The following is a 26,935-nucleotide window of genomic DNA, read 5'->3' as shown; positions in this document are numbered from 1 at the left end:
CTGCCGCTGCCGGCCGCGACCGGGAGGCTCATGGGGCGATGCACAATTGGACCAGCGTCGTCCGGGTAAGGGAGGGTTTGGCCGGCACTAGCAACTCCTGTGGCGGGCCGGGTGCAGTGCATGCTGACCAGGTCGCTAGGTGTACGGTGTTTCCTCCGACACGTTGGTGCGGCTGGCTTCCTGGTTGGATGTGCGTTGTGTCAAGAAGCAGTGCGGCTTGGTTGGGTTGTTTCGGAGGACGCATGGCTCTCGACCTTCACCTCTCCCGAGTCTGTACTGGAGTTGCAGCGATGAGACAAGACAGTAACTACTACCAATTGGATACCACGAAAAAGGGTAAAAAATAAATAAAATAAAAATAGAAATATAATTACTAGAACAGTCAAAGCCCCTCCGACCACCTCAGAATGGGTACACTCAATATGGCTGACATGGTATTACTCCTGTGGGTACAGTCAATATGGCCACTGGTCCACCCATCACAGAATATTGACTTGAATGGGAAAACCTGTTCTAGTAGTTATATTTCTATGGCTGTAGTGCTGCTGTGTAACCTGACCTGGTTGTGGGCCCCTAGTGGCCCCTGTACGGTACAGTCAGGGGCCATAAAATTATGGTTGTTCCTGGGTAATGGGCACACAAGGACAGTCCTAACAGGCTGATAAGTCTACAACAGAGGGTTATATTTGGAGGAGGTGAAGCAGAGGGGTAGAGAAAGTCTGACGTGTTCTCCCCTCTTTATGACAATGGGGTTGTTAGGGTGTGGAGCAGAGAGAGAGTGTGCGTGTGTGCGTGTGTGTGTGCACACTCCTGTCCCAGGTTGTTATGAAACTGGGGGTTCCCCCACTACACACACAAACACTATCTATGGTGTTATTGTGAAACCATGGCTACGTGAAACAAACCTGTATTTTCAGCAGTCAGTCTAATTAAAGAACTGATCATACTGTAGTAGCAGCTGTGATCACATGCAATAAATAACATAGATATTCAAATGTTGAGATCACGCACGCACGCACGCATACACAGACACACACACACGCACGCACACACATACACACACACAGAATGCTAGAATGCTAATGAATGGGGACACTTCTAAATGTAACCCTCCTGGAGGAATTGTTCATCCCACAGCCATGTAACTGGATATAAATATCTCTCATTCAACATCCCCTCTTCTCTCCACTTACAGTATGTCTCTGGGCCTGGGAGACAGATAGACAGGAATCTCTCTGGTTCTGGGAGACGGATAGACAGGAATCTCTCTGGTTCTGGGAGACGGATAGACCGGTATCTCTCTGGGCCAGGGAGACAGATAGACAGGAATCTCTCTGGTTCTGGGAGACAGATAGACAGGAATCTCTCTGGTTCTGGGAGACAGATAGACAGGAATCGCTCTGGTTCTGGGAGACAGACAGGAATCTCTCTGGTTCTGGGAGACAGATAGACTGGAATCTCTCTGGTTCTGGGAGACAGATAGACAGGAATCTCTCTGGTTCTGGGAGACAGATAGACAGGAATCTCTCTGGTTCTGGGAGACAGATAGACAGGAATCTCTCTGGTTCTGGGAGACAGATAGACAGGAATCTCTCTGGTTCTGGGAGACGGATAGACAGGAATCTCTCTGGTTCTGGGAGACGGATAGACAGGAATCTCTCTGGTTCTGGGAGACGGATAGACAGGAATCTCTCTGGTTCTGGGAGACGGATAGACAGAAATCTCTCTGGTTCTGGGAGACGGATAGACAGTAATCTCTCTGGTTCTGGGAGACGGATAGACAGGAATCTCTCTGGGCCTGGGAGACAGACAGGAATTTCTCTGGGCCTGGGAGACAGATAGACAGGAATATCTATGAATATCCTGCCTGCAGCTTATATGAGAGGACTTGTATGGTAGCTACGCAGCCTGTGGCTGAGTTTGAGGAAAGGTGCTTGCAGTACAACTGATGTTGGCCACTTTAATAAATGGATCACTGGTCACTTTAATAATGCCACTTTAAGAATGTTTACATATCTCGCATTACTCATCTCATGTGTACTGTCATCCTTCACTATCTATTGTATCTTAGCCGCTCTTGTCACGTTCTGACCATCGTTCGTGTGTGTTTTCCTTGTTTTAGTGTTGGTCAGGACGTGAGCTGGGTGGGCATTCTATGTTGAATGTCTTGTTTGTCTATTTCTATGTCTGGCCTGATATGGTTCTCAATCAGAGGCAGGTGTTAGTCATTGTCTCTGATTGGGAACCATATTTAGGTAGCCTGGGTTTCACTGTGTGTTTGTGGGTGATTGTTCCTGTCTCTGTGTTTGCACCAGATAGGACTATTTAGGTTTTCACATTTCATTATTTTGTAGTTTATTCATGTATAGTTTTTCCTTTATTTAACAAACATGAATCATCACAACGCTGCATTTTGGTCCGACTGCTCATCTGTCACTGCTCATCTATATATTTTATACTCTGTCACTGCTCATCTATATATTTTATACTCTGTCACTGCTCATCTATATATTTTATACTCTGTCACTGCTCATCTATATATTTTATACTCTGTCACTGCTCATCTATATATTTTATACTCTGTCACTGCTCATCTATATATTTTATACTCTGTCACTGCTCATCTATATATTTTATACTCTGTCACTGCTCATCTATATATTTTATACTCTGTCACTGCTCATCTATATATTTTATACTCTGTCACTGCTCATCTATATATTTTATACTCTGTCACTGCTCATCTATATATTTTATACTCTGTCACTGCTCATCTATATATTTTATACTCTGTCACTGCTCATCTATATATTTTATACTCTGTCACTGCTCATCTATATATTTTATACTCTGTCACTGCTCATCTATATATTTTATACTCTGTCACTGCTCATCTATATATTTTATACTCTGTCACTGCTCATCTATATATTTTATACTCTGTCACTGCTCATCTATATATTTTATACTTATATATTCTCATCCAATTCCTTTATTAGATTGTGTGTATTAGGTTTAGTTGTGGAATTTGTTAGATATTAGGTTTAGTTGTGGAATGTGTTAGATATTAGGTTTAGTTGTGGAATGTGTTAGATATTAGGTTTTGTTGTGGAATTTGTTAGATATTAGGTTTTGTTGTGGAATTTGTTAGATTTGACCTGTTAGATACTGCTGCACTGTTGGATCTAGAAACAGAAGAATTTCTACACTCACAATAACATCTGCTAACCATGTGTATGTGACCAATAACATCTGCTAACCATGTGTATGTGACCAATAACATCTGCTAACCATGTGTATGTGACCAATAACATCTGCTAACCATGTGTATGTGACCAATAACATCTGATAACCATGTGTATGTGACCAATAACATCTGTTAACCATGTGTATGTAACCAATAACATCTGCTAACCATGTGTATGTGACCAATAACATCTGTTAACCATGTGTATGTGACCAATAACATCTGCTAACCATGTGTATGTGACCAAAACATTTGATTTTGATTGGATTTGACATCACACAGGGTTGTTTTCCTCAGTTTATACAACAGAACATATCACTTCTATTCATCCTCTGGCTTTGTTATTCACATACTGTATGGTGCCACTGACTGACACACAGTTGTTCATTTCGTAGTTGTTGTTTCTTATGCTTTAGAATCCATTGGTCATTTTATTTCTAGATTGACACCCATCCCTGTAGACCCCAGCAATAGAGAGAGAGATTGAGACAGCGCGTTTACTGATTGAAAAGACCCTTGATGTAACATGGTGGTAATTGGCCACTGTAGAGCCTCTACTGGAACGTTTACGACACACAACAGTCAGCACCTCTCTCTCTGTCAATTCAGTTACATTTAAAGGGCTTTATTGGCATGGGAAACATATGTTTACATTGTCAATGCAAGTGATATAGATGTTTTGTCCTAAAACAGGATTTACAATCTCAGGAAGTAGTGCACTATGTACGGAATAGGGAACCATTTGGGAGGCAGCAGCCATAGAGGGGGGTCATACCAGTAAATTATGCCACTTTTGGGCTGTGATTGCAAATAATGTTTTAGCACATACAAACCTTTCCCATTTCCCCCCTACCAGCATCATCTGTCATGCCAGTTAATCCAGTCCAATGTGCAAAGATTCACTAGCAGAGACTGACTTCAGATCTGCTGTTTCTCTCCACAGAGGAGGAGGTGGAGGATGTCCTGAGCCACATCCTGAGAGACAGATCACACATCGACGAGACACTGAGGCTGGCCTCTGAGGAGAACGCAGCAGAAAACTATCATGGTAAATAATAGGTTAAATATATTACTGAGGCTTACAGTTGTTCCTGGTCAGGTCACATGGTAAAGAAAAACTCCTGTCCCTAAATATCAAGTATGATCCCATCTTAATAGGCTGTAGAGCTTTAGATATTGTTGACGTTATCAAATGTCATTGTTGAGCATTAGCATTATTACAAAGATATTGTGAGATACAAGAAGACATGCAGTAGAGCACTTTGCAGATATTCACAAGACATTTTTGCACCTGGTGTGACATGGGACATGTACCAAATAGCACCATATTCCCTGTGTAGTGCACTTCCTTTGAGCAGGGCCCATATGGCTTTGATCAAAAGTAGTGCACTAAATAGGGAATAGGATGCCATTCGGGATGCAGATTTGGTTTTGAATTTCTCGTGTCTATTAATTACTTGTCAAATACCAGTAGTGTTATTACAGAGAAAAATGAATATTTCTGTTTCGATAAATGTACTCAGTATGTTCCCTGTCCTGCTCTGATGTGTCATTATACTAATCTATGGGTTAATGAAGCACATCATAGAAAGTAATGATGGGTGATCCTCTATGGGTCTGTGGGTACTTGCCTGTGTATGTGTGCGTTCCAAATTACACCCTAGTCCGTATATAGTGCACTACTTTTCACCAGGCTCATAGGTCTCTGGTAAAAAAGTAGTGCACTATATAATGAATAGGGTGGTTTTTGGCACGCACACTATAGCTTTAGTTAGAGAAAGAAACACGTGGTGCCAGAGCCTTAATGGACCTCTTCTCCATTAGTGCTAATGGGTAACATCGTTAGTGTTAACGAGTCCCAAATCTTCTGTTTTTAATCTGTTTTCCTTTTATCTCCACTCTCTCTCTCTCCCCTCTCTCTCTCTCCCCTCTCTCTCGCTCCCCTCTCTCTCTCTCCATCCCTCTCTCTCTCTCTCCCCTCTCTCTCTCTCCCTCCCTCTCTCTCTCCCCTCTCTCTCTCCCTCCCTCTCTCTCCCCTCTCTCTCTCTCTCTCCCTCCCTCTCTCCTCCCCTCTCTCTCTCTCCCTCCCTCTCTCCCTCCCTCTCTCTCTCTCTCCCTCTCTCTCCATCCCTCTCTCTCTCTCTGAACTCTCCAACTCATTCTCATTCTATAATGACTTGTTTGTCATTTAATCTAACATTTTCTTACCGTTCTTCCTCTCCTGTTTAACTGAAACTCATGTACTCTACCTCTCTGTCTCCTTTCTTTCCTCTACACTCCTTATCTTCTTATGTTTCCTTCTCTTACCCGTGTCTTACCTTCTCTTACCCTTGTCTTATCTTCTCTCACCATTCTACCTTTCTTCTTACATGAACCAACTCTACCTCCCTCCCTCTATCTCATTCCATCTACATTCCTTCTTACCATGGACACCAGGGTTCAAATACTTTGACTCTTGGGGGTGCCCAATACCACACTTAAAATATATAGACTCTTGGGGTTGCCCGAAGCCACTTGGGGGTGCCCGACATTGATCTTTTTGAGAATTATGGGGGGGCTTACATTGATATTTAAATTAATATGGTGGTCCTAATTGTTATGGGGGGGCTGACATTGATATTTAAATTCATATGGTGGTCCTAATTGTTATGGGGGGACTTACATTGATATTTAAATTAATATGGTGGTCCTAATTGTTATGGGGGGGCTTACATTGATATTTAAATTCATATGGTGGTCCTAATTGTTATGGGGGGGGCTGACATTGATATTTAAATTAATATGGTGGTCCTAATTGTTATGGGGGGGTGCCCAGCCTCTCCTCTCCCCCACTGTAATTTGAACCCTGTTCTTACCATCCTCCCCTCATTCTCTTTCTCTCCCCCTCCAGCTGCTATTCAGAAGTTACGTAAGATCTACCACTCAGCCATCAAGCCCATGGAACAGGCCTATAAGTACAACGAGCTCAGAGCACATGAGATCTCAGGTACAGGGAGGGCTTTGCTTAGCACACTGTTTCAGGTTGTTAGTGTGTGTTGGCTTGATCTCAGATCTGTTTGTGCTATCATGTCACCTTTTCATTTATTAGTTGACATGATAGCGCAAACAGATCTGGGATCAGGCTAAGTGTGTGTGTGTGTGTGGTTTCCTTGTTTGGGTTGACATGGTGACTGAGTGTAGGCATGTTCAACTTTTTTGTTTTTGTTTTAAAGATTTTTTAAGGGTTTAAAAGTTAAGTACCTTAATATAACTCTTATTGCAGTATTGTTACAGATGTTACTAAGCAGTTATTATAACCCATGTTGTGCATTATAATGCATTATGCATAGCCCATAAGGCGTTAGAAAATGCATTATAATGCATTATAAACAGGATATTCATAGGAGGTGTTAATGTTATTTTTGATAACATGTCTTCGGGGGGATGACTTTCCCTCCTTCCTTGGTCAACCTGTGCAGACCCAACTGCACTTCCCCATCTTGAAGCAAAGCTCGCCCTCTTGTGGCCTGGCATGGTCTTTAACCTTCATACAAATACTGAACCTCCTGACATAATCAGAATAAAAGGTTTTATAGGAAGTGCTAAGCCATCCCAGAATACTCAGATACTGTGTTAAAAAGGTTTAAAGGGAGCCAGGTGTTATCGAAGCAATGGTTTGTTCCCTTGACTGAGAAATTCCTTGAAGATGTTGCTTTGTCTCTCTCTCTTTACTGTAATTTGACTAACTGTCACATAATGAATTGAACTGTGTGGAGTGCAGTGCACAGGAAGGAACACATAATGAATTGAACTGTGTGGAGTGCAGTGCACAGGAAGGAACACATAATGAATTGAACTGTGTGGAGTGCAGTGCACAGGAAGGAACACATACTGAATTGAACTGTGTGGAGTGCAGTGCACAGGAAGGAACACATAATGAATTGAACTGTGTGGAGTGCAGTGCACAGGAAGGAACACATACTGAATTGAACTGTGTGGAGTGCAGTGCACAGGAAGGAACACATAATGAATTGAACTGTGTGGAGTGCAGTGCACAGGAAGGAACACATAATGAATTGAACTGTGTGGAGTGTAGTGCACAGGAAGGAACACATAATGAATTGAACTGTGTGGAGTGCAGTGCACAGGAAGGAACACATAATGAATTGAACTGTGTGGAGTGCAGTGCACAGGAAGGAATGATTGATCTGGATCCACAGATCCCCCCCCCCCCGCCACCTGTTGTCCAGTAACCTTCAACTTCATCCATTATAGATCTGCATGTTTGACACTTCCAGTTAAACATCATCATGCCCCGACATCTCTCCTTCCCTCTCACTTTCCCTCTCTCATCTCCACCTCATCCCTACCTCATCCCCACCTCATCCCCACCTCACCTAACAGGCGGACGAACACTGGGCGATGGGAACACAGGTTGGTATAGTGGGGGGACCTTTGCCGAAGCATGGCACTGGCTGAAGTGCTCACCCCCCTCTTTCACACTCCCAGGACCCCAGCCATTGGTCCTTGGTATGGACCAGTTTGGTTGTTTGGCGCAAACAAATGATCCTGTATGTCACAATTGTCATCAGTTGTGACAAAGGCATTTTCATTCACATCACTTTGAACTGCTGTAAACTTGAGAAGAAATCATTTGCATTTCAAAGACCTACTGTAATGGAAAATGAAAGTAATGTACGAGGTCATTTTATGAATCTGATTATATGACTGAACGTTCACAAAACAATTGAGGGACATATTTCCCCTTGATACTAAGTAAATACAGTATACCATTCTAACTCAGTCTTTTAATTCTATACTAATCAATTAATAAGGGGAGATCCTCAATCTGCAGTTACACATGAAAGGATTCCCTGAGGTCTGGTCCATTACAATTGGGATGCTTAAAGGCACTACCCCATTGGATCAAAGATGTAAAGAGTCCTACAGCATTCAAACATGCCTTTAGTGTAAACAACGGGCATGCACATGTCTGGGGGAGGGTCGGGGTTCAGTTGGTGCAATGGGGGGGGGGGGGTGCATGTGCAGCACTGGCTTAAGCAAAATAAGCAGGTAAGGGTGGGAAAGGGTGCTTCTGACAATGAACAAATACTAGGGCACAAGGTTGTAAAAAGCACCATCAGTATTAAATCCTATACAACCTGGGGAAAGTTCTATACTAAAGATCTGATCAACTTTCAGACTCTCTCTGTAATTCTGACATGCAGAGATACAGACAATAACATCTGGTTGCTTCTAAGTGACTTTGTGGTCATCTCCGACAACCTCCCATTACAAAGCTTGCTTTGGTTTGGTTGAAGGCCGATCCATTCCTTTCATAGGTTATACATCCACCTCTGTGTTCACCTTGCCTTTTTACTGCTGGGGCTTGTTTTTCTGCTTGGCGATGAACAGTCACCAGACCTTCTCCAGTCTATGGCAGCAGAACAGCCTCAGGTAGAATACAGGGAATTGGACTGCGATGATACACGTGCCAAGGAATGAATCAGGCCTCAATATTATCAAGTGACTGCAAAGAAATACATAGATTTTCTGGAATCTTTTAAAAGACAGACTAACGTTCTGTTTTGTCAGCATGGCGGAAGACATATGAAGGTTGTGCTCATCTTTAATCAGGCATTATGTTATGTTGATGAATGCATTTGCAGTTTTGAGTGTTTCATATCGTTTTTCTGAATGTAATTACTGTTTTGAATCGGAAACTCGTTTTTGAAAATGCATTTAAAATGCAGTTCTATATCTTGTGTTCACCGTTCTGACAATCGGACAATGTTATTCCAAGAAATGCTTTCAAGAGGTTTAGAAAAACTGTGATTGGATGGCGTCATGGGTATAATTGGTCATCACTGGATAATCTTATAGTACCCCCCAATTTCTTTACTTTTTTCCCATGTTTTGGGAAGGGATCACTACCATTACCTGGCTTTCCAACCAAGGTGCATGAGTTGAGGAGCGAACTGAGGAAAAGAGGAAATTCAGCAACACTCCCATGTTTTGGACTAAACTTTTCCATCCACTGTGAGTGGCAGAATAGTTTCGCAACACATTCGACAGACAGTGGGTTCATTTTTCTACAAAACGTCCTGCTTTTTAGTCTCTTTTTTCCCTTTTTTTATTATTATTTTTTACACTTTTTAAGTCTTTTTACTTCTGACTGAATTACAAATAGATCTACACAACACAGGACATCCTGACCCTGACCAGCCCAACAAACACTATGTCCACTCACACTCACCCTTTCATGTGCCTGTTCTGTCTGTCATGTTGCTGTTCTGTCTGTCATGTTGCTGTTCTGTCTGTCATGTTGCTGTTCTGTCTGTCATGTTGCTGTTCTGTCTGTCATGTTCCTGTTCTGTCTGTCATGTGCCTGTTCTGTCTGTCATGTTGCTGTTCTGTCTGTCATGTTGCTGTTCTGTCTGTCATGTGTCTGTTCTGTCTGTCATGTTGCTGTTCTGTCTGTCATGTTGCTATTCTGTCTGTCATGTTCCTGTTCTGTCTGTCATGTGCCTGTTCTGTCTGTCATGTTGCTGTTCTGTCTGTCATGTTGCTGTTCTGTCTGTCATGTTGCTGTTCTGTCTGTCATGTTCCTGTTCTGTCTGTCATGTTGCTGTTCTGTCTGTCATGTTGCTGTTCTGTCTGTCATGTGCCTGTTCTGTCTGTCATGTTGCTGTTCTGTCTGTCATGTGCCTGTTCTGTCTGTCATGTTGCTGTTCTGTCTGTCATGTTGCTGTTCTGTCTGTTATGGTGCTGTTATGTCTGTCATGTTGCTGTTCTGTCTGTCATGTGCCTGTTCTGTCTGTCATGTGCCTGTTCTGTATGTCATGTGCCTGTTCTGTCTGTCATGTTGCTGTTCTGTCTGTGTTCCTGTTCTATCTGTCATCTTCCTGTTCTGTCTGTCATGTTCCTGTTCTGTCTGTCATGTGCCTGTTCTGTCTGTCATGTTCCTGTTCCTGTTCTGTCTGTCATGTGCCTGTTCTGTCTGTCATGTTCCTGTTCTGTCTGTCATGTTGCTGTTCTGTCTGTGTTCCTGTTCTGTCTGTCATGTTGCTGTTCTGTCTGTGTTCCTGTTCTGTCTGTCATGTTCCTGTTCTGTCTGTCATGTTCCTGTTCTGTCTGTCATGTTCCTGTTCTGTCTGTCATGTTCCTGTTCTGTCTGTCATGTGTCTGTTCTGTCTGTCATGTTGCTGCTCTGTCTGTCATGTTGCTGTTCTGTCTGTCATGTGCCTGTTCTGTCTGTCATGTTGCTGTTCTGTCTGTCATGTGCCTGTTCTGTCTGTGTTCCTGTTCTGTCTGTCATGTGCCTGTTCTGTCTGTCATGTGCCTGTTCTGTCTGTCATGTGCCTGTTCTGTCTGTCATGTTCCTGTTCTGTCTGTCATGTTGCTGCTCTGTCTGTCATGTTGCTGTTCTGTCTGTCATGTTCCTGTTCTGTCTGTCATGTTGCTGTTCTGTCTGTGTTCCTGTTCTGTCTGTCATGTTCCTGTTCTGTCTGTCATGTTCCTGTTCTGTCTGTCATGTTCCTGTTCTGTCTGTCATGTTCCTGTTCTGTCTGTCATGTTCCTGTTCTGTCTGTCATGTGCCTGTTCTGTCTGTCATGTTCCTGTTCTGTCTGTCATGTTGCTGCTCTGTCTGTCATGTTGCTGTTCTGTCTGTCATGTGCCTGTTCTGTCTGTCATGTTGCTGTTCTGTCTGTCATGTGGCTGTTCTGTCTGTCATGTGCCTGTTCTGTCTGTCATGTTCCTGTTCTGTCTGTCATGTTCCTGTTCTGTCTGTCATGTGCCTGTTCTGTCTGTCATGTGCCTGTTCTGTCTGTCATGTTCCTGTTCTGTCTGTCATGTTGCTGCTCTGTCTGTCATGTTGCTGTTCTGTCTGTCATGTTCCTGTTCTGTCTGTCATGTTGCTGTTCTGTCTGTGTTCCTGTTCTGTCTGTCATGTTCCTGTTCTGTCTGTCATGTTCCTGTTCTGTCTGTCATGTTCCTGTTCTGTCTGTCATGTTCCTGTTCTGTCTGTCATGTTGCTGTTCTGTCTGTGTTCCTGTTCTGTCTCATGTTGCTGTTCTGTCTGTCATGTTGCTGTTCTGTCTGTCATGTTCCTGTTCTGTCTGTCATGTTGCTGTTCTGTCTGTGTTCCTGTTCTGTCTGTCATGTTGCTGTTCTGTCTGTGTTCCTGTTCTGTCTGTCATGTTCCTGTTCTGTCTGTCATGTTCCTGTTCTGTCTGTCATGTTCCTGTTCTGTCTGTCATGTTCCTGTTCTGTCTGTCATGTTGCTGTTCTGTCTGTCATGTTCCTGTTCTGTCTGTCATGTTCCTGTTCTGTCTGTCATGTTCCTGTTCTGTCTGTCATGTTGCTGCTCTGTCTGTCATGTTGCTGTTCTGTCTGTCATGTTCCTGTTCTGTCTGTCATGTTGCTGTTCTGTCTGTCATGTTGCTGTTCTGTCTGTCATGTTGCTGTTCTGTCTGTCATGTTGCTGTTCTGTCTGTCATGTTCCTGTTCTGTCTGTCATGTTGCTGTTCTGCTTCTTTCTTCCATGTTGCTCCTCTGTGTTTGTCTGAGATCATTGGCAGTATGCTGCTGCTAAGATATATTTAGTTTTTTGTCCAGTAACTAGGCTGTCTTACTATGTTTAGTGAATACTCTGCCCAGCACAAACTTGGGATGCATCTGCACCCTACACCCTATATAGTGCACTACTGAGGACAAAGTACAATACACTGACTGTACAAAACATTAAGAACACCTTCCTAACATTGAGATGCACCTCATTTTCCTCTCAGAACAGCCTTAATTCATCAGGACATGGACTCTACAAGGTGTTGAAAGCGTTCCACAGGAATGCTGGCCCATGTGGACTCCAATGCTTCCCACAGTTGTGTCAAGTTGGCTGGATGTCCATTGGTTGGTGGACCATTTGTGATACACATGGGAAACTGTTGAGTGTGAAAAACCCTGCAGCGTTGCAGTTCTTCACACACTCAAATCGGTGTGCTTGGCACTTACTGCCATACTCTGTTCAAAGGCACTTAAATATGTTGTCTTGTTTATTCACCCTCTGAATAGCACGCACACACAATCCATGTCTCAACCAATTGTCTCTAACCCGTCTACTCCCCTTCATCTACACTGATTGAAGTGGATTTAACAAGTGACATCAATAAAGAATCATATCTTTCACCTGTATTCACCTGGTCAGTTTCTCTCATGGAAAGAGCAGGTGTTCCTAATGTTTTGTCCACTCAGTGCATGCCTGCGCTCTGTGCCAGACATAGAAATGGGAATGCCACAATGCAGGGCATGTCTAACATTCTGTATAGAAATTGCATCACCATCAAACTAATGAAAGCAACTCCGGTGAAGAACTACAATTTCTATAGTTGCACGTGGTCTAGCTTTGCTGTCATATGCTACTTTATTGTCTGTCACCTACAAGCATGTGCACCATGCAGCCTGTGGTTGAGGAAGCATCAAGCCTGCATCCCATTGGCCATTGCACTGGTTCCTGACCCCTACAGTTGAGAAACATGTTCTCAGACACAGAGAGGTCTGGAACCTTTGCAAAACATTTTCTACGTTGTCAGCTGGCCAGCTTAGAACAACTCAAGTTTTCGTTGACCATCTTATGAACATCGACTTACTTTCAGGGAAGCGTCTCATTCTCTTTATTTGAGTGTAATTGTAGGTAACAGTATGCCAGCGGTTGTTTCCATTTGAATACACTCCCGGTGAACAGGCTGTTGTGATTTATCAGATTAGGTTTCAGACGTACTGGAGTGGCTCTATGTCTCTGGTCTTCCATGTCGTCATGAGTGCAGTGAACCTCCACGGCTCTATAACCAGCATCACCACCTCCTCTCTCTACCTGACAGATGGGGAGATCACCTCCAAGCCCATGGTGTTGTTCCTTGGGCCCTGGAGTGTAGGCAAGTCCTCCATGATCAACTACCTGCTTGGCCTGAAGGACAGCCCCTACCAGCTGTACACAGGTAAGCCCCTTCAAACTTCACCTGGTTTCTGATGCACCTGTTTTTTCACCTGGTTTCTGATGCACCTGTTTTTTCACCTGGTTTCTGATGCACCTGTTTTTTTCACCTGGTTTCTGATGCACCTGTTTTTTTCACCTGGTTTCTGATGCACCTGTTTTTTTCACCTGGTTTCTGATGCACCTGTTTTTTTCACCTGGTTTCTGATGCACCTGTTTTTTCACCTGGTTTCTGATGCACCTGTTTTTTTCACCTGGTTTCTGATGCACCTGTTTTTTTCACCTGGTTTCTGATGCACCTGTTTTTTTCACCTGGTTTCTGATGCACCTGTTTTTTTCACCTGGTTTCTGATGCACCTGTTTTTTCACCTGGTTTCTGATGCACCTGTTTTTTTCACCTGGTTTCTGATGCACCTGTTTTTTTCACCTGGTTTCTGATGCACCTGTTTTTTTCACCTGGTTTCTGATGCACCTGTTTTTTTCACCTGGTTTCTGATGCACCTGTTTTTTCACCTGGTTTCTGATGCACCTGTTTTTTTCACCTGGTTTCTGATGTACCTGTTTTTCATATCAAATCAATATATTTGTCACATGTGCAGAATACAACAGGTGTAGTAGATCTTACTGTGAAATGCTTACTTACAAGCCCTTAACCAACAATGCAGTTTTAAGAAAATATAGTTAAGAAAATATTTAGTAAATAAAGTATTTAAAGTTACACAATAAAATCTAAATAACGAGGCTATATACAGGAGGTACCAGTACCGAGTCAATGTGCGGTTAGTTGAGGTAATTGAAGTCATTTAGGTTTTTCACCTGGTTTCTGATGTACTTAACTCTTCACTCTACCTACTTACTCCTCCTCTTCTGTTCTATCATCTTCTCTCATTCTTCTCTGCATCTTCTCCTCTTTCCTGTTCCCCTTTTCCATCTCCCTCTCTCACATCTTTCTCCCGTCTTTCTCTCCCTCTGGATGTCAGGTGCTGAGCCCACTACCTCTGAGTTCACTGTGATCATGCACGGCGAGAAGACCCGCTCCATAGAGGGTATCGTCATGGCGGCCGACAGCTCGCGCTCCTTCTCGCCCCTGGAGAAGTTTGGGCAGAGCTTTCTTGAGAAGCTGATTGGCATTGAGATGCCCCATAAGCTGCTGGAGCGCGTCACCTTCGTGGACACGCCTGGAATCATTGAGAACCGCAAGCAGCAGGAGAGAGGTAAGGCACACAGAGAGCAGGAGAGAGGTAAGGCACACAGAGAGCAGGAGAGAGGTAAGGCACACAGAGAGCAGGAGAGAGGTAAGGCACACAGAGAGCAAGAGAGAGGTAAGGCACACAGAGAGCAGGAGAGAGGTAAGGCACACAGAGAGCAGGAGAGAGGTAAGGCACACAGAGAGCAGGAGAGAGGTAAGGCACACAGAGAGCAGGAGCGAGGTAAGGCACACAGAGAGCAGGAGCGAGGTAAGGCACACAGAGAGCAGGATAGAGGTAAGGCACACAGAGAGCAGGAGAGAGGTAAGGCACACAGAGAGCAGGAGAGAGGTAAGGCACACAGAGAGCAGGAGAGAGGTAAGGCACACAGAGAGCAGGAGAGAGGTAAGGCACACAGAGAGCAGGAGAGAGGTAAGGCACACAGAGAGCAGGAGAGAGGTAAGGCACACAGAGAGCAGGAGAGAGGTAAGACACACAGAGAGCAGGAGAGAGGTAAGGCACACAGAGAGCAGGAGAGCTGAAGATCTTGTAGCAAATTCAGGCAGCAGCACGACCGGGGCTCAAACACAAGTCATTGCGACTGTCAGTCCAACAGCTTTGCCATGGCTGTTTTTCTAAGTTTCATCGCTACAGTATCTTCAGTTCAAATTCACATGAACATGAAATATTAAACATGATCACCTCTTATCATCAGATAGACCGAGGAATTTTAAGACAGTGGTGACCCCTAAAAACCTGTCAACCTCTAAGATTTATGTTATACAATTAGACCTATACATCTATCTACATCAATAAATAATAATCAGTGTTATGTAATAATAATCTACATTCATTTTAAGATGTAAGTCGCTCTGGATAAGAGCGTCTGATAAATGCCTAAAATAGAAAAATTGACATTTAGAATCAATCTAGCCTCATTTGTGTTAAATGGCATGCAACCGTGACTCCTGACTGTCGAAGACATTGGTGTTAAATGGAATGCAACCGTGACTCCTGACTGTCGAAGACATTGGTGTTAAATGGAATGCAACTGTGACTCCTGACTGTCGAAGACATTGGTGTTAAATGGAATGCAACCATGACTCCTGACTGTCCAAGACATTGGTGTTAAATGGCATGCAACCGTGACTCCTGACTGTCGAAGACATTGGTGTTAAATGGAATGCAACCGTGACTCCTGACTGTCGAAGACATTGGTGTTAAATGGAATGCAACCGTGACTCCTGACTGTCGAAGACATTGGTGTTAAATGGCATGCAACCGTGACTCCTGACTGTCGAAGACATTGGTGTTAAATGGAATGCAACCATGACTCCTGACTGTCGAAGACATTGGTGTTAAATGGAATGCAACCATGACTCCTGACTGTTCAAGACATTGGTGTTAAATGGAATGCAACCGTGACTCCTGACTGTTCAAGACATTGATGTTTAAATGACCCTGTTTCTACCTCCTCCCTCCAGGCTATCCCTTCAACGATGTGTGCCAGTGGTTCATCGATCGTGCCGACCTCATCTTCGTGACCTTTGACCCCACCAAGCTGGACGTGGGCCTGGAGCTGGAGATGCTCTTCCGCCAGCTGAAGGGCCGTGAGTCCCAGATCCGCATCATCCTCAACAAGGCAGACAACCTGGCCACCCAGGACTTGATGCGTGTCTATGGTGCCCTCTTCTGGTCGCTAGCACCCCTCATCAACGTCACAGAGCCCCCAAGGGTCTACGTCAGCTCTTTCTGGCCTTTCGACTACGCACCCGACACCAGTCGCGAGCTGTTTAAGCGCGAGGAGATCTCCCTCTTGGAAGACCTAAACCAGGTGATCGAGAACCGCATGGAGAACAAGATCGCCTTCATCCGCCAGCATGCCATCCGGGTGCGCATCCATGCACTTCTGGTGGACCGCTACGTTCAGACCTTCAAGGACAAGATGAGCTACTTCAGTGACCCGGACCTGGTGTTCAAGGAGATCGTGGACGACCCGGACAAGTTCTTCATCTTCAAGTCCATCCTGGCCAAGACCAACGTGAGCAAGTTCGACCTGCCCAACCGTGAAGCCTACCAGGACTTCTTCGGTGTGAATCCGATTGGCAGTTTCAAGTCCCTGTCCGCCCAGTGCTCCTACTCAGGCGGCTGCCTGCTGGACAAGATCGAGAAGGCCATCACCAGTGAGCTGCCTGGTCTTCTAAGCAGCATCAACCCAGGCAAGGCCCCCCCCGGCCTGTCCTCCTGCGAGGCCACTGGATGCGGAGACAAGCCTAAGAACCGCTATCGGAAAAACTGATAGAATACGAGAGAGAGGAGGAGGGAAGAGAATAAAGGAAGAAGAGGAGGTGTGAAGGAGTGATAAAGGAAAAAGCGGAACGGTGACATTTGTCAGACCCCCGGTCTTGTCAGAAGCCTGTAATGTTGTTGTTTGAGGAGACAGAGAAGGGAAGGGTTCATTTAGAGGGTTGTTTCTCAGGAGAACAAGAGGTTGTGGTGTGTTGAGGGTTTGGGGAGAGGAAGAGATGGAGGGAGGAAGGGTTTGTGTGTATGATTTGGCAGCTGAGAATAATAGTTGCTTGGAGAGATGAGAAGATTACAGAATAACTCATCTCCCTCCTCTCTCCCTTGCACAACCACAATGAACTGTCTGTGATTGCAGGAAAAATATGTAAAATTGTATAAAAATACAAAATGGTGAGACTGAAACAGTCTACCACCAGCTCCCTTGTATGTGAATAAAATGGGAAATTGGAAACAGGAGTTGCCAATTTGTTTTACAAAATCTTATTTGAAAAATGCATTGCAGCAGGTCTCAATTCTCTGCGACGTTCTTTGTCTTTCTTTTTGAAGTCTGGGTTCAGTCCTTTCCACAGACATTAGATCTGGATCTTTTTTCTCTCCTATGTAGGCATTATAAGCTCAGCCTTTAGGTGTAATAACACTGTCAAGATACCTTTTAACACTGCATGTTAGATGACAGATGGTATTTATTTAATAACAGATGATATCATAGGTGCATGTATTTACCTTTCTCAATGTTCCCTTAAACAACTGACAAACCTTATGGTGCAGTCCCAACAAACTATGTACGGTGCTGTAAGATGGTCCACTCTCTTGGCCATCTTTGTTTTATATGCTTCTTCTCGCTCTCAGGTTGTTGACAGCCTGTGATATGAGCAGAGACGAATGAGGAAGCGAGACATCCTACTCCCTTATTTTTTCTGGTTCATATGCAGTCCATGAACTAAGTAGACCAGACCCAGCTGTTATCACATTGGTGTCTATGGGAGAACACCCCTTAAGCAGACCGGAACTGTGACCATTTTTTTCAATGGTAAAAGGCCTGAGTGGGACATCTTCATTTATCCACCATCTTTGATATGAGCAGTGTCTTGAATGCAGATGTCAGGGTCATGATCTTCACATCCTATTGGTGGTAGGGAGGGGTGATGGGGTGGGGGTTTGGGTGTACTCTGATTCACTTCTTAACTATGCTTACTTTGCTGTTGTTTGAGTATATACATTTGCTGGCTTAGTTGCCAGGTCTGTTTGTGCTTTAGCCCTTCTATCATATCGCATGACAAAGTACAAACAGAGAAGAGTTGGCTAAAGCACAAACAAGTCTGGCAACCCATCCATGAATCTTCCATTGTCTGATAGGAATTCAATACTGTATTTCAAAGTGTTCTTTCTCCTTTAAAATGACACGCTTGCCAGCTGTTTAGCTGAATGACCAACAGGATATAAAAGGGAAACAGGTTACATGAATGATGGAGAACCTTCTCATGGTGTGACAGTAAATAAACCAAATGATGTGTGTTTGAGTGTGACATGTATGTCTTTATCCATTTCCTCTGCAGGTTAGCGAGCCATTTACAGGTCTGGTAATAATCATGTATCTTTCATCCCCACTGTACATAGTTCAACATAGGTCATTGATTACACGAGTAGCCAATCATTACAAAACATAGATTGTTACACAGTTATATATTTATTACACAGTATAATGACACATTGCAACACACACAAACTAGTGCCAAGAGGTTGTATTGGGTTTTGTGAGAAAGATTGTTGAGTAACTCCCTCTCAGAGGATGCATCCTTTAGTTCAAATTTAATTTATTACCTTCATGCGCTCTAGAACAGTGGGACTTCCTCTGCTCTTTAGGGAGAGGTAAAGAAGACAAGTAGAAGGGAGGAGTGAACAGATTCATGACTATTGGCAGCCCTTTGACCTCTGTGAGAGTTGAGGGCTGTGGGTAGAAGTCACCCAAAGGCTCAGATCTAGGATCAGCTTACCCTCACCTAACCTTAACCATCAGGGAGAAGAATGCAACACTGACCTCAGATCAGGGTCTAGGTGCACCTTCATCCTACTCTAAGCTGAGGCTGCTGAGCTGAACTCCAGACCTGAGGTCACTCCTCTCCTGCTACAGCCAGGTGGGGATCAACTGGGGTCTATTCAGTGATGTGAAACATTCTAAATGTTGTTGATCGAAGTAGAATGAATAGAGCTGATATGACTCCCTGTTCTATCTGACAGGCAATCAGATTTGTTCTACTCAAAACTTTTCTATCAGATTTGTTCTACTCAAAACATTTCCATCAGATTTGTTCTACTCAAAACATTTCCATCAGATTTGTTCTACTCAAAACATTTCCATCAGATTTGTTCTACTCAAAACATTTCTATCAGATTTGTTCTACTCAAAACATTTCTATCTGAACGTTCTGGAACATTACATCCTCTTGAACAGGCCTCTGATGCTGCATGGGAGGTGCATGGCTCACGAACAACATTAGAATGAGTAATTGGTGTCCTCAACTCTAAAGTTTGTAGTAGCAAAAATCATTTTGGGTGCCGGGTTCAAAAGGCAAAATACACTGGACAAAAGGAAAAATCTGCACTCTGAAATATTCTTGAAGTTTGAATGTATTTTTTTAGCAGCAGAGCGTTTTGGCAACAGCCTTCGTCTGAACAATATCATTTTATTCTCCACTAACATTAGACATCCAATCCCTTCTGTTAACAAACTAGTCACTTATCCTCACCCTCTCTTCCTAACCTTCACCGAACATTGTTGATCAACAGGGCCTTACAATGTTTTATTACAAAAAAGGGAAAAAAGGAAGAAAAAAATCAGTGAGAATTTTACTGCAGTAATAAAAAATGGATTCCCCTAAATAAAGCATGTGTACAATACTGTGCCTCTGTCTGCTCTGCTCTCCATGCACTGTGTTCCACACGTTTGGTTTGGCGTTTGTAGACCTCGTAGTTAACTGTAGTTACAGGGCATGTCCAGCAGAGAGAGATATGTGGTACAGTAGCCTACAGACCACATGGTTCAGTACAGTATTCTACTGTACACACGGTTCAGTACAGTATCCTACTGTACACGTGGTTCAGTACAGTATTCTACTGTGCACATGGTTCAGTACAGTATCCTACTGTACACATGGTTCAGTACAGTATCCTACTGTACACATGGTTCAGTACAGTATCCTACTGTACACATGGTTCAGTACAGTATTCTACTGTACACATGGTTCAGTACAGTATCCTACTGTACACATGGTTCAGTACAGTATTCTACTGTACACATGGTTCAGTACAGTATTCTACTGTACACATGGTTCAGTACAGTATTCTACTGTACATGTGGTTCAGTACAGTATCCTACAGTACAAATGGTTCAGTACAGTATCCTACAGTACACATGGTTCAGTACAGTATCCTACTGTACACATGGTTCAGTACAGTATTCTACTGTACACATGGTTCAGTACAGTATCCTACTGTACACATGGTTCAGTACAGTATTCTACTGTACACATGGTTCAGTACAGTATCCTACTGTACACATGGTTCAGTACAGTATCCTACTGTACACATGGTTCAGTACAGTATCCTACTGTACACATGGTTCAGTACAGTATCCTACTGTACACATGGTTCAGTACAGTATCCTACTGTACACATGGTTCAGTACAGTATTCTACTGTACACATGGTTCAGTACAGTATCCTACATTACACATGACTCAGTACAGTATCCTACAGTACACATGACTCAGTACAGTATCCTACAGTACACATGACTCAGTACAGTATTCTACAGTACACATGGTTCAGTACAGTATTCTACAGTACACATGGTTCAGTACAGTATTCTACTGTACACATGTTTCAGTACAGTATTCTACTGTACACATGGTTCAGTACAGTATCCTACAGTACACATGGTTCAGTACAGTATCCTACAGTACACATGACTCAGTACAGTAGCCTACAGTACACATGGTTCAGTACAGTAGCCTACATACCACATGGTTCAGTACAGTATCCTACTGTACACATGGTTCAGTACAGTATCCTACAGTACACATGACTCAGTACAGTAGCCTACAGTACACATGGTTCAGTACAGTAGCCTACAGACCACATGGTTCAGTACAGTATCCTACTGTACACATGGTTCAGTACAGTATTCTACTGTACACATGGTTCAGTACAGTATTCTACTGTACATGTGGTTCAGTACAGTATCCTACAGTACAAATGGTTCAGTACAGTATCCTACAGTACACATGGTTCAGTACAGTATCCTACTGTACACATGGTTCAGTACAGTATTCTACTGTACACATGGTTCAGTACAGTATCCTACTGTACACATGGTTCAGTACAGTATTCTACTGTACACATGGTTCAGTACAGTATTCTACTGTACATGTGGTTCAGTACAGTATCCTACAGTACAAATGGTTCAGTACAGTATCCTACAGTACACATGGTTCAGTACAGTATCCTACTGTACACATGGTTCAGTACAGTATTCTACTGTACACATGGTTCAGTACAGTATCCTACTGTACACATGGTTCAGTACAGTATTCTACTGTACACATGGTTCAGTACAGTATCCTACTGTACACATGGTTCAGTACAGTATCCTACTGTACACATGGTTCAGTACAGTATCCTACTGTACACATGGTTCAGTACAGTATCCTACAGTACACATGACTCAGTACAGTAGCCTACAGTACACATGGTTCAGTACAGTAGCCTACAGACCACATGGTTCAGTACAGTATCCTACTGTACACATGGTTCAGTACAGTAGCCTAAAGTACACAATGTAGGCTACATGATTCAGTACAGTAGCCTACAGTACACATGATTCAGTACAGTATCCTACATTACACATGACTCAGTACAGTATCCTACAGTACACATGACTCAGTACAGTATCCTACAGTACACATGACTCAGTACAGTAGCCTACAGTACACATGGTTCAGTACAGTATCCTACATTACACATGACTCAGTACAGTATCCTACAGTACACATGACTCAGTACAGTATTCTACAGTACACATGGTTCAGTACAGTATTCTACTGTACACATGGTTCAGTACAGTATTCTACTGTACACATGGTTCAGTACAGTATCCTACAGTACAAATGGTTCAGTACAGTATCCTACAGTACACATGGTTCAGTACAGTATTCTACAGTACACATGGTTCAGTACAGTATTCTACTGTACACATGGTTCAGTACAGTATTCTACTGTACACATGGTTCAGTACAGTATCCTACAGTACACATGGTTCAGTACAGTATCCTACAGTACACATGACTCAGTACAGTAGCCTACAGTACACATGGTTCAGTACAGTAGCCTACATACCACATGGTTCAGTACAGTATCCTACTGTACACATGGTTCAGTACAGTATCCTACAGTACACATGACTCAGTACAGTATCCCACAGCACACATGACTCAGTACAGTAGCCTACAGTACACATGACTCAGTATAGTATCCTATTGTACACATAATTCAGTACAGTAGCCTAAAGTACACAATGTAGGCTACATGATTCAGTACAGTAGCCTACAGTACACATGATTCAGTACAATAGCTGACAGTACACATAATTCAGTACAGTAGCCTACAGTACACATGACTACAGAACACATGATTCAGTACAGTAGCCTACAGTACACATAATTCAGTACAATAGCTGACAGTTCACATGATTCAGTACAATAGCTGACAGTACACATAATTCAGTACAATAGCTGACAGTTCACATGATTCAGTACAATAGCTGACAGTACACATAATTCAGTACAATAGCTGACAGTTCACATGATTCAGTACAATAGCTGACAGTACACATAATTCAGTACAATAGCTGACAGTTCACATGATTCAGTACAATAGCTGACAGTACACATAATTCAGTACAATAGCTGACAGTTCACATGATTCAGTACAATAGCTGACAGTACACATAATTCAGTACAATAGCTGACAGTACATAATGTATCTGCATGATTCAGTTTCAGCATGTCTACATTGTGCATTTATTCTGCTTAGCCTGATGGTGAGATCATAGCTCCCCACTTTGAAAGCCCAATGACGTGAACACAGGTATATTTACACAACAGTAGTTTTGTTCACTGTTCTCTGATGAAAGGGAAAGTGAAAGGGGATACAAGTGTCCAGGTGCCTTCTGGTTGTAGTTGTTGTTTACGTTTACTGTGGTAACTAAGAGACACACAATGCATGCAGACACACACACATACATATTCATAGTTCTTCACATCTCAAGTCACCTCCAGATTGAGTTCTCTCAAGTCCTGACTCTCTCTCCCTCCCCTTCCTCTTCCTCCCTCATCTGTCGTTCTCCTTCATCTCCTCTCCCTGGAATGTGTAATACTCTGACGTCTGAGAATGTCTGAACTCATTACTGGTGTGAACATGCTGGACAGGCTGAGGATTTTCCTCTCGTTCTGTTAGGAGGGGATAACCTGCATGCCTGTCTGTCTGTGTGTGTCTGGCTACCTGACTGCCTGTGCATGTGTGTATGTGTCTCTGCGTGCATGTGTGTGTGTCTGGCTACCTGACTGCCTGTACATGTGTGTATGTGTCTCTGTGTGCATGTGTGTGTGTCTGGCTACCTGACTGCCTGTACATGTGTGTATGTGTCTCTGTGTGCATGTGTGTGTGTGCGTACTTGTACCTGCATCCATGTGTGATCTCTCTACCACCTTTACATGTTATTATACACTAGCCAAGTGTGTCTGTAAGCACTCTCTCTAATCCTCATCCATCTCCAAGCTTTATCTTGGCCGGGTCACAGTTGTAAATGAGAACTTGTTCTCAACTGGCCTACCTGGTTAAAGGTGAAATAATAACTAAATAAAGCCTGACCAGGTTCAGGTGAGCTCTAAAGGTGTCCTCCTCTGTTCTGTTTAATATAATCCACCCTCTTCCTCTCTGATATCCTCAACCCTACAGGGCTACAGACTGGAAAGACCAAACAGGAGACAGTAATCCCACTGCCAGCCTGATCTCTCAACCTGACACACACACACACACACACACACACACACACACACACACACACACACACACACACACACACACACACACACACACACACACACCATTTGAGTCATCAGTCTACAGTGAAGGGCTGACTCAGCAGGGGTTTTACTGGAGTGTGAGGTGAGTGTGTGTCACATACTGCAACTTCAATCATTAAGGGCTCAATCATTGAGGAATCTGTAACCCATGAGCTACACAGATTTAATAGAGCCCTAAATTTAGGGTGGGTGTACATTAGTGGGGATATTTAGAATAAACCAGGGCATAATACAGTCATATTAACCACATCCAAAAATGGCACCTATTCCCTTTGTAGTACATTATGTTTGATCCAGGCCCATAGGGCTCTGGTTAAAAGTAGTGCACTTTATAGGGAATATGGTGCCCCAAAGGGCATACATTTCATGTTGGTTATAGCATATTCCATGGGTGAAACTTTGTTTTTTTTGGGGGGGGGGCATCATTTGTAATCCAGTCGGATTAACACTCCAAACAGCCTACCCGACCAATTGGAGGCGTCCACATGGTCCTAAAGCACACCGTTGCCTCGTTTCGTATCACATTCCAATGATAGAACTGGGGGGGGGGACAAAACTGCATCCCCAGTGAAAGGTGCACCCATGGCATATGAAGTGTTTGCAGGTGAGAGTTATCTTCTTAATAATAAAGAGGAGCGACCCATGTTGTGATGTGAGACAGAGCTGGTAGCAGCAACGGCCTATCCCTGGCTGTCAGATGTCCCTCCGTTGTTTGCTGTGTTAGTTTGCCTAGAGATTCTTTATATAGCCATGGCTGAAAGCCTGGCACCCTTCTCTTCTGTCTCTATGTTTGGGATACAGTGCTTGACAACAAAGCGCAGGGCAGGTTATTTGTCGTTCCCACGAATCCAACCGGAAGGAGCAGGAAGTTACTCAAAACTGGACTTCCCTTTGCACGTCAAGCGGATGGCCTCAATATTCCTTTGATGGAAAAAGGTAATCAAATGTCATACTTGAGTAAAAGTAAAGAAATTACTCAAGTAAAAGTCACCCAGTAAAGTACTACTTGAGTAAACGTATTTGGTTTTACATATACTTAAGTATCAAAAGTAAATGTAATTGCTAAAATATACAGTGGGGCAAAAAAGTATTTAGTCAGCCACCAATTGTGCAAGTTCTCCCACTTAAAAAGATGAGAGAGGCCTGTAATTTTCATCATAGGTACACTTCAACTATGACAGACAAAATGAGAAAAAAAATCCAGAAAATCACATTGTAGGATTCCAGCTCTTATAGTACAGGGGATATACAGTATAAGCAGACAATGAAAGCTCTTACAATACTTGATGATGACATTTCTCTAAAACAGGTTATAGGCTACATGTGCACCACCAAGTCAGAACAGTAGGATAAGTACAGGGGATATATAAGCAGACAATGAAAGCTCTTACAATACTTGATGATGACGTTTCTCTAAAACAGGTTATAGGCTACATGTGCACCACCAAGTCAGAACAGTAGGATAAAGTTATGAGGGGGAAAGAGACCAAATAATTAAGGTGAGGCACATGGGCTACGAACAGCTTACTAAATAACATACACTTAGTATTACTTTATTGGCTACAGTATACATTTCTCCTTGGCATATTACATCACTTATGCAGCAACATACAATACATTTTTGGACTCGTGCTGTGTGCTGTGCTCACTTGAACAGGAAGGTGGTGCGGCAGTCCTTCTTGTGGGCAAATCTTGGAAACTTTAGCAGGGGAATAGCAGGCAGGGGAATAGCAGGCAGGAGAATAGCAGGAAGGAGAATAGCAGGCAGGGGAATAGCAGGCAGGGGAATAGCAGGCAGGAGAATAGCAGGAAGGGGAATAGCAGGCAGGAGAATAGCAGGAAGGAGAATAGCAGGCAGGGGAATAGCAGGCAGGGGAATAGCAGGCAGGAGAATAGCAGGCAGGGGAATAGCAGGCAGGGGAATAGCAGGCAGGGGAATAGCAGGCAGGAGAATAGCAGGAAGGAGAATAGCAGGCAGAGGAATAGCAGGAAGGAGAATAGCAGGCAGGAGAATAGCAGGCAGGAGAATAGCAGGCAGGAGAATAGCAGGCAGGGGAATAGCAGGCAGGGGAATAGCAGGAAGGAGAATAGCAGGCAGGGGAATAGCAGGCAGGGGAATAGCAGGCAGGAGAATAGCAGGAAGGAGAATAGCAGGCAGAGGAATAGCAGGCAGAGGAATAGCAGGAAGGAGAATAGCAGGCAGGGGAATAGCAGGCAGGGGAATAGCAGGCAGGGGAATAGCAGGCAGGGAAATAGCAGGAAGGAGAATAGCAGGCAGGAGAATAGCAGGCAGGGGAATAGCAGGCAGGGGAATAGCAGGAAGGAGAATAGCAGGCAGGGGAATAGCAGGCAGGGGAATAGCAGGCAGGGGAATAGCAGGCAGGGGAATAGCAGGAAGGAGAATAGCAGGCAGAGGAATAGCAGGAAGGAGAATAGCAGGCAGGAGAATAGCAGGCAGGAGAATAGCAGGCAGGAGAATAGCAGGCAGGGGAATAGCAGGCAGGGGAATAGCAGGAAGGAGAATAGCAGACAGGGGAGTAGCAGGCAGGGGAATAGCAGGCAGGAGAATAGCAGGAAGGAGAATAGCAGGCAGAGGAATAGCAGGAAGGAGAATAGCAGGCAGGGGAATAGCAGGCAGGGGAATAGCAGGCAGGGGAATAGCAGGCAGGGGAATAGCAGGAAGGAGAATAGCAGGCAGGAAAATAGCAGGCAGGGGAATAGCAGGCAGGGGAATAGCAGGAAGGAGAATAGCAGGAAGGAGAATAGCAGGCAGGGGAATAGCAGGCAGGGGAATAGCAGGCAGGGGAATAGCAGGCAGGGGAATAGCAGGCAGGGGAATAGCAGGAAGGAGAATAGCAGGCAGGGGAATAGCAGGCAGGGGAATAGCAGGCAGGAGAATAGCAGGAAGGAGAATAGCAGGCAGAGGAATAGCAGGCAGAGGAATAGCAGGAAGGAGAATAGCAGGCAGGGGAATAGCAGGCAGGGGAATAGCAGGCAGGGGAATAGCAGGCAGGGGAATAGCAGGCAGGGAAATAGCAGGAAGGAGAATAGCAGGCAGGGGAATAGCAGGCAGGGGAATA

The 26,935-nt window shown here is 43.9% G+C and overlaps 2 protein-coding genes across 3 annotated transcripts in view; one reads left to right on the top strand and one right to left on the bottom strand.

Moving 5' to 3' along the window:
• Positions 1–18,229, top strand: part of srlb (sarcalumenin b) — a 34,848-nt gene extending 16,619 nt beyond the window's left edge. The window contains exons 2-7 of one of the 2 annotated variants that reach the window (XM_090197323.1): positions 4,191–4,295; positions 6,138–6,233; positions 7,631–7,660; positions 13,108–13,224; positions 14,201–14,434; positions 15,892–18,229. In XM_090197323.1, coding sequence (XP_090053449.1) covers positions 4,191–4,295; positions 6,138–6,233; positions 7,631–7,660; positions 13,108–13,224; positions 14,201–14,434; positions 15,892–16,706 — 1,397 coding nt within the window. In that variant the 3' untranslated portion in view covers positions 16,707–18,229. The remainder of the gene's footprint in view (positions 1–4,190; positions 4,296–6,137; positions 6,234–7,630; positions 7,661–13,107; positions 13,225–14,200; positions 14,435–15,891) is intronic. The other variant, XM_090197324.1, reaches the window with a different exon arrangement.
• Positions 1–26,935, bottom strand: part of vasnb (vasorin b) — a 438,263-nt gene that overhangs the window by 261,250 nt on the left and 150,078 nt on the right. The window lies entirely within an intron of this gene.

This window comes from Oncorhynchus mykiss, chromosome 13 (assembly GCF_057628025.1).
Source record: "Oncorhynchus mykiss isolate SJ-2025 chromosome 13, ASM5762802v1, whole genome shotgun sequence".
Lineage (NCBI taxonomy): Eukaryota > Metazoa > Chordata > Actinopteri > Salmoniformes > Salmonidae > Oncorhynchus > Oncorhynchus mykiss.
The sequence above is the reverse complement of the archived record's forward strand: the minus strand, read 5'-3'. Positions and strand labels throughout refer to the sequence as shown.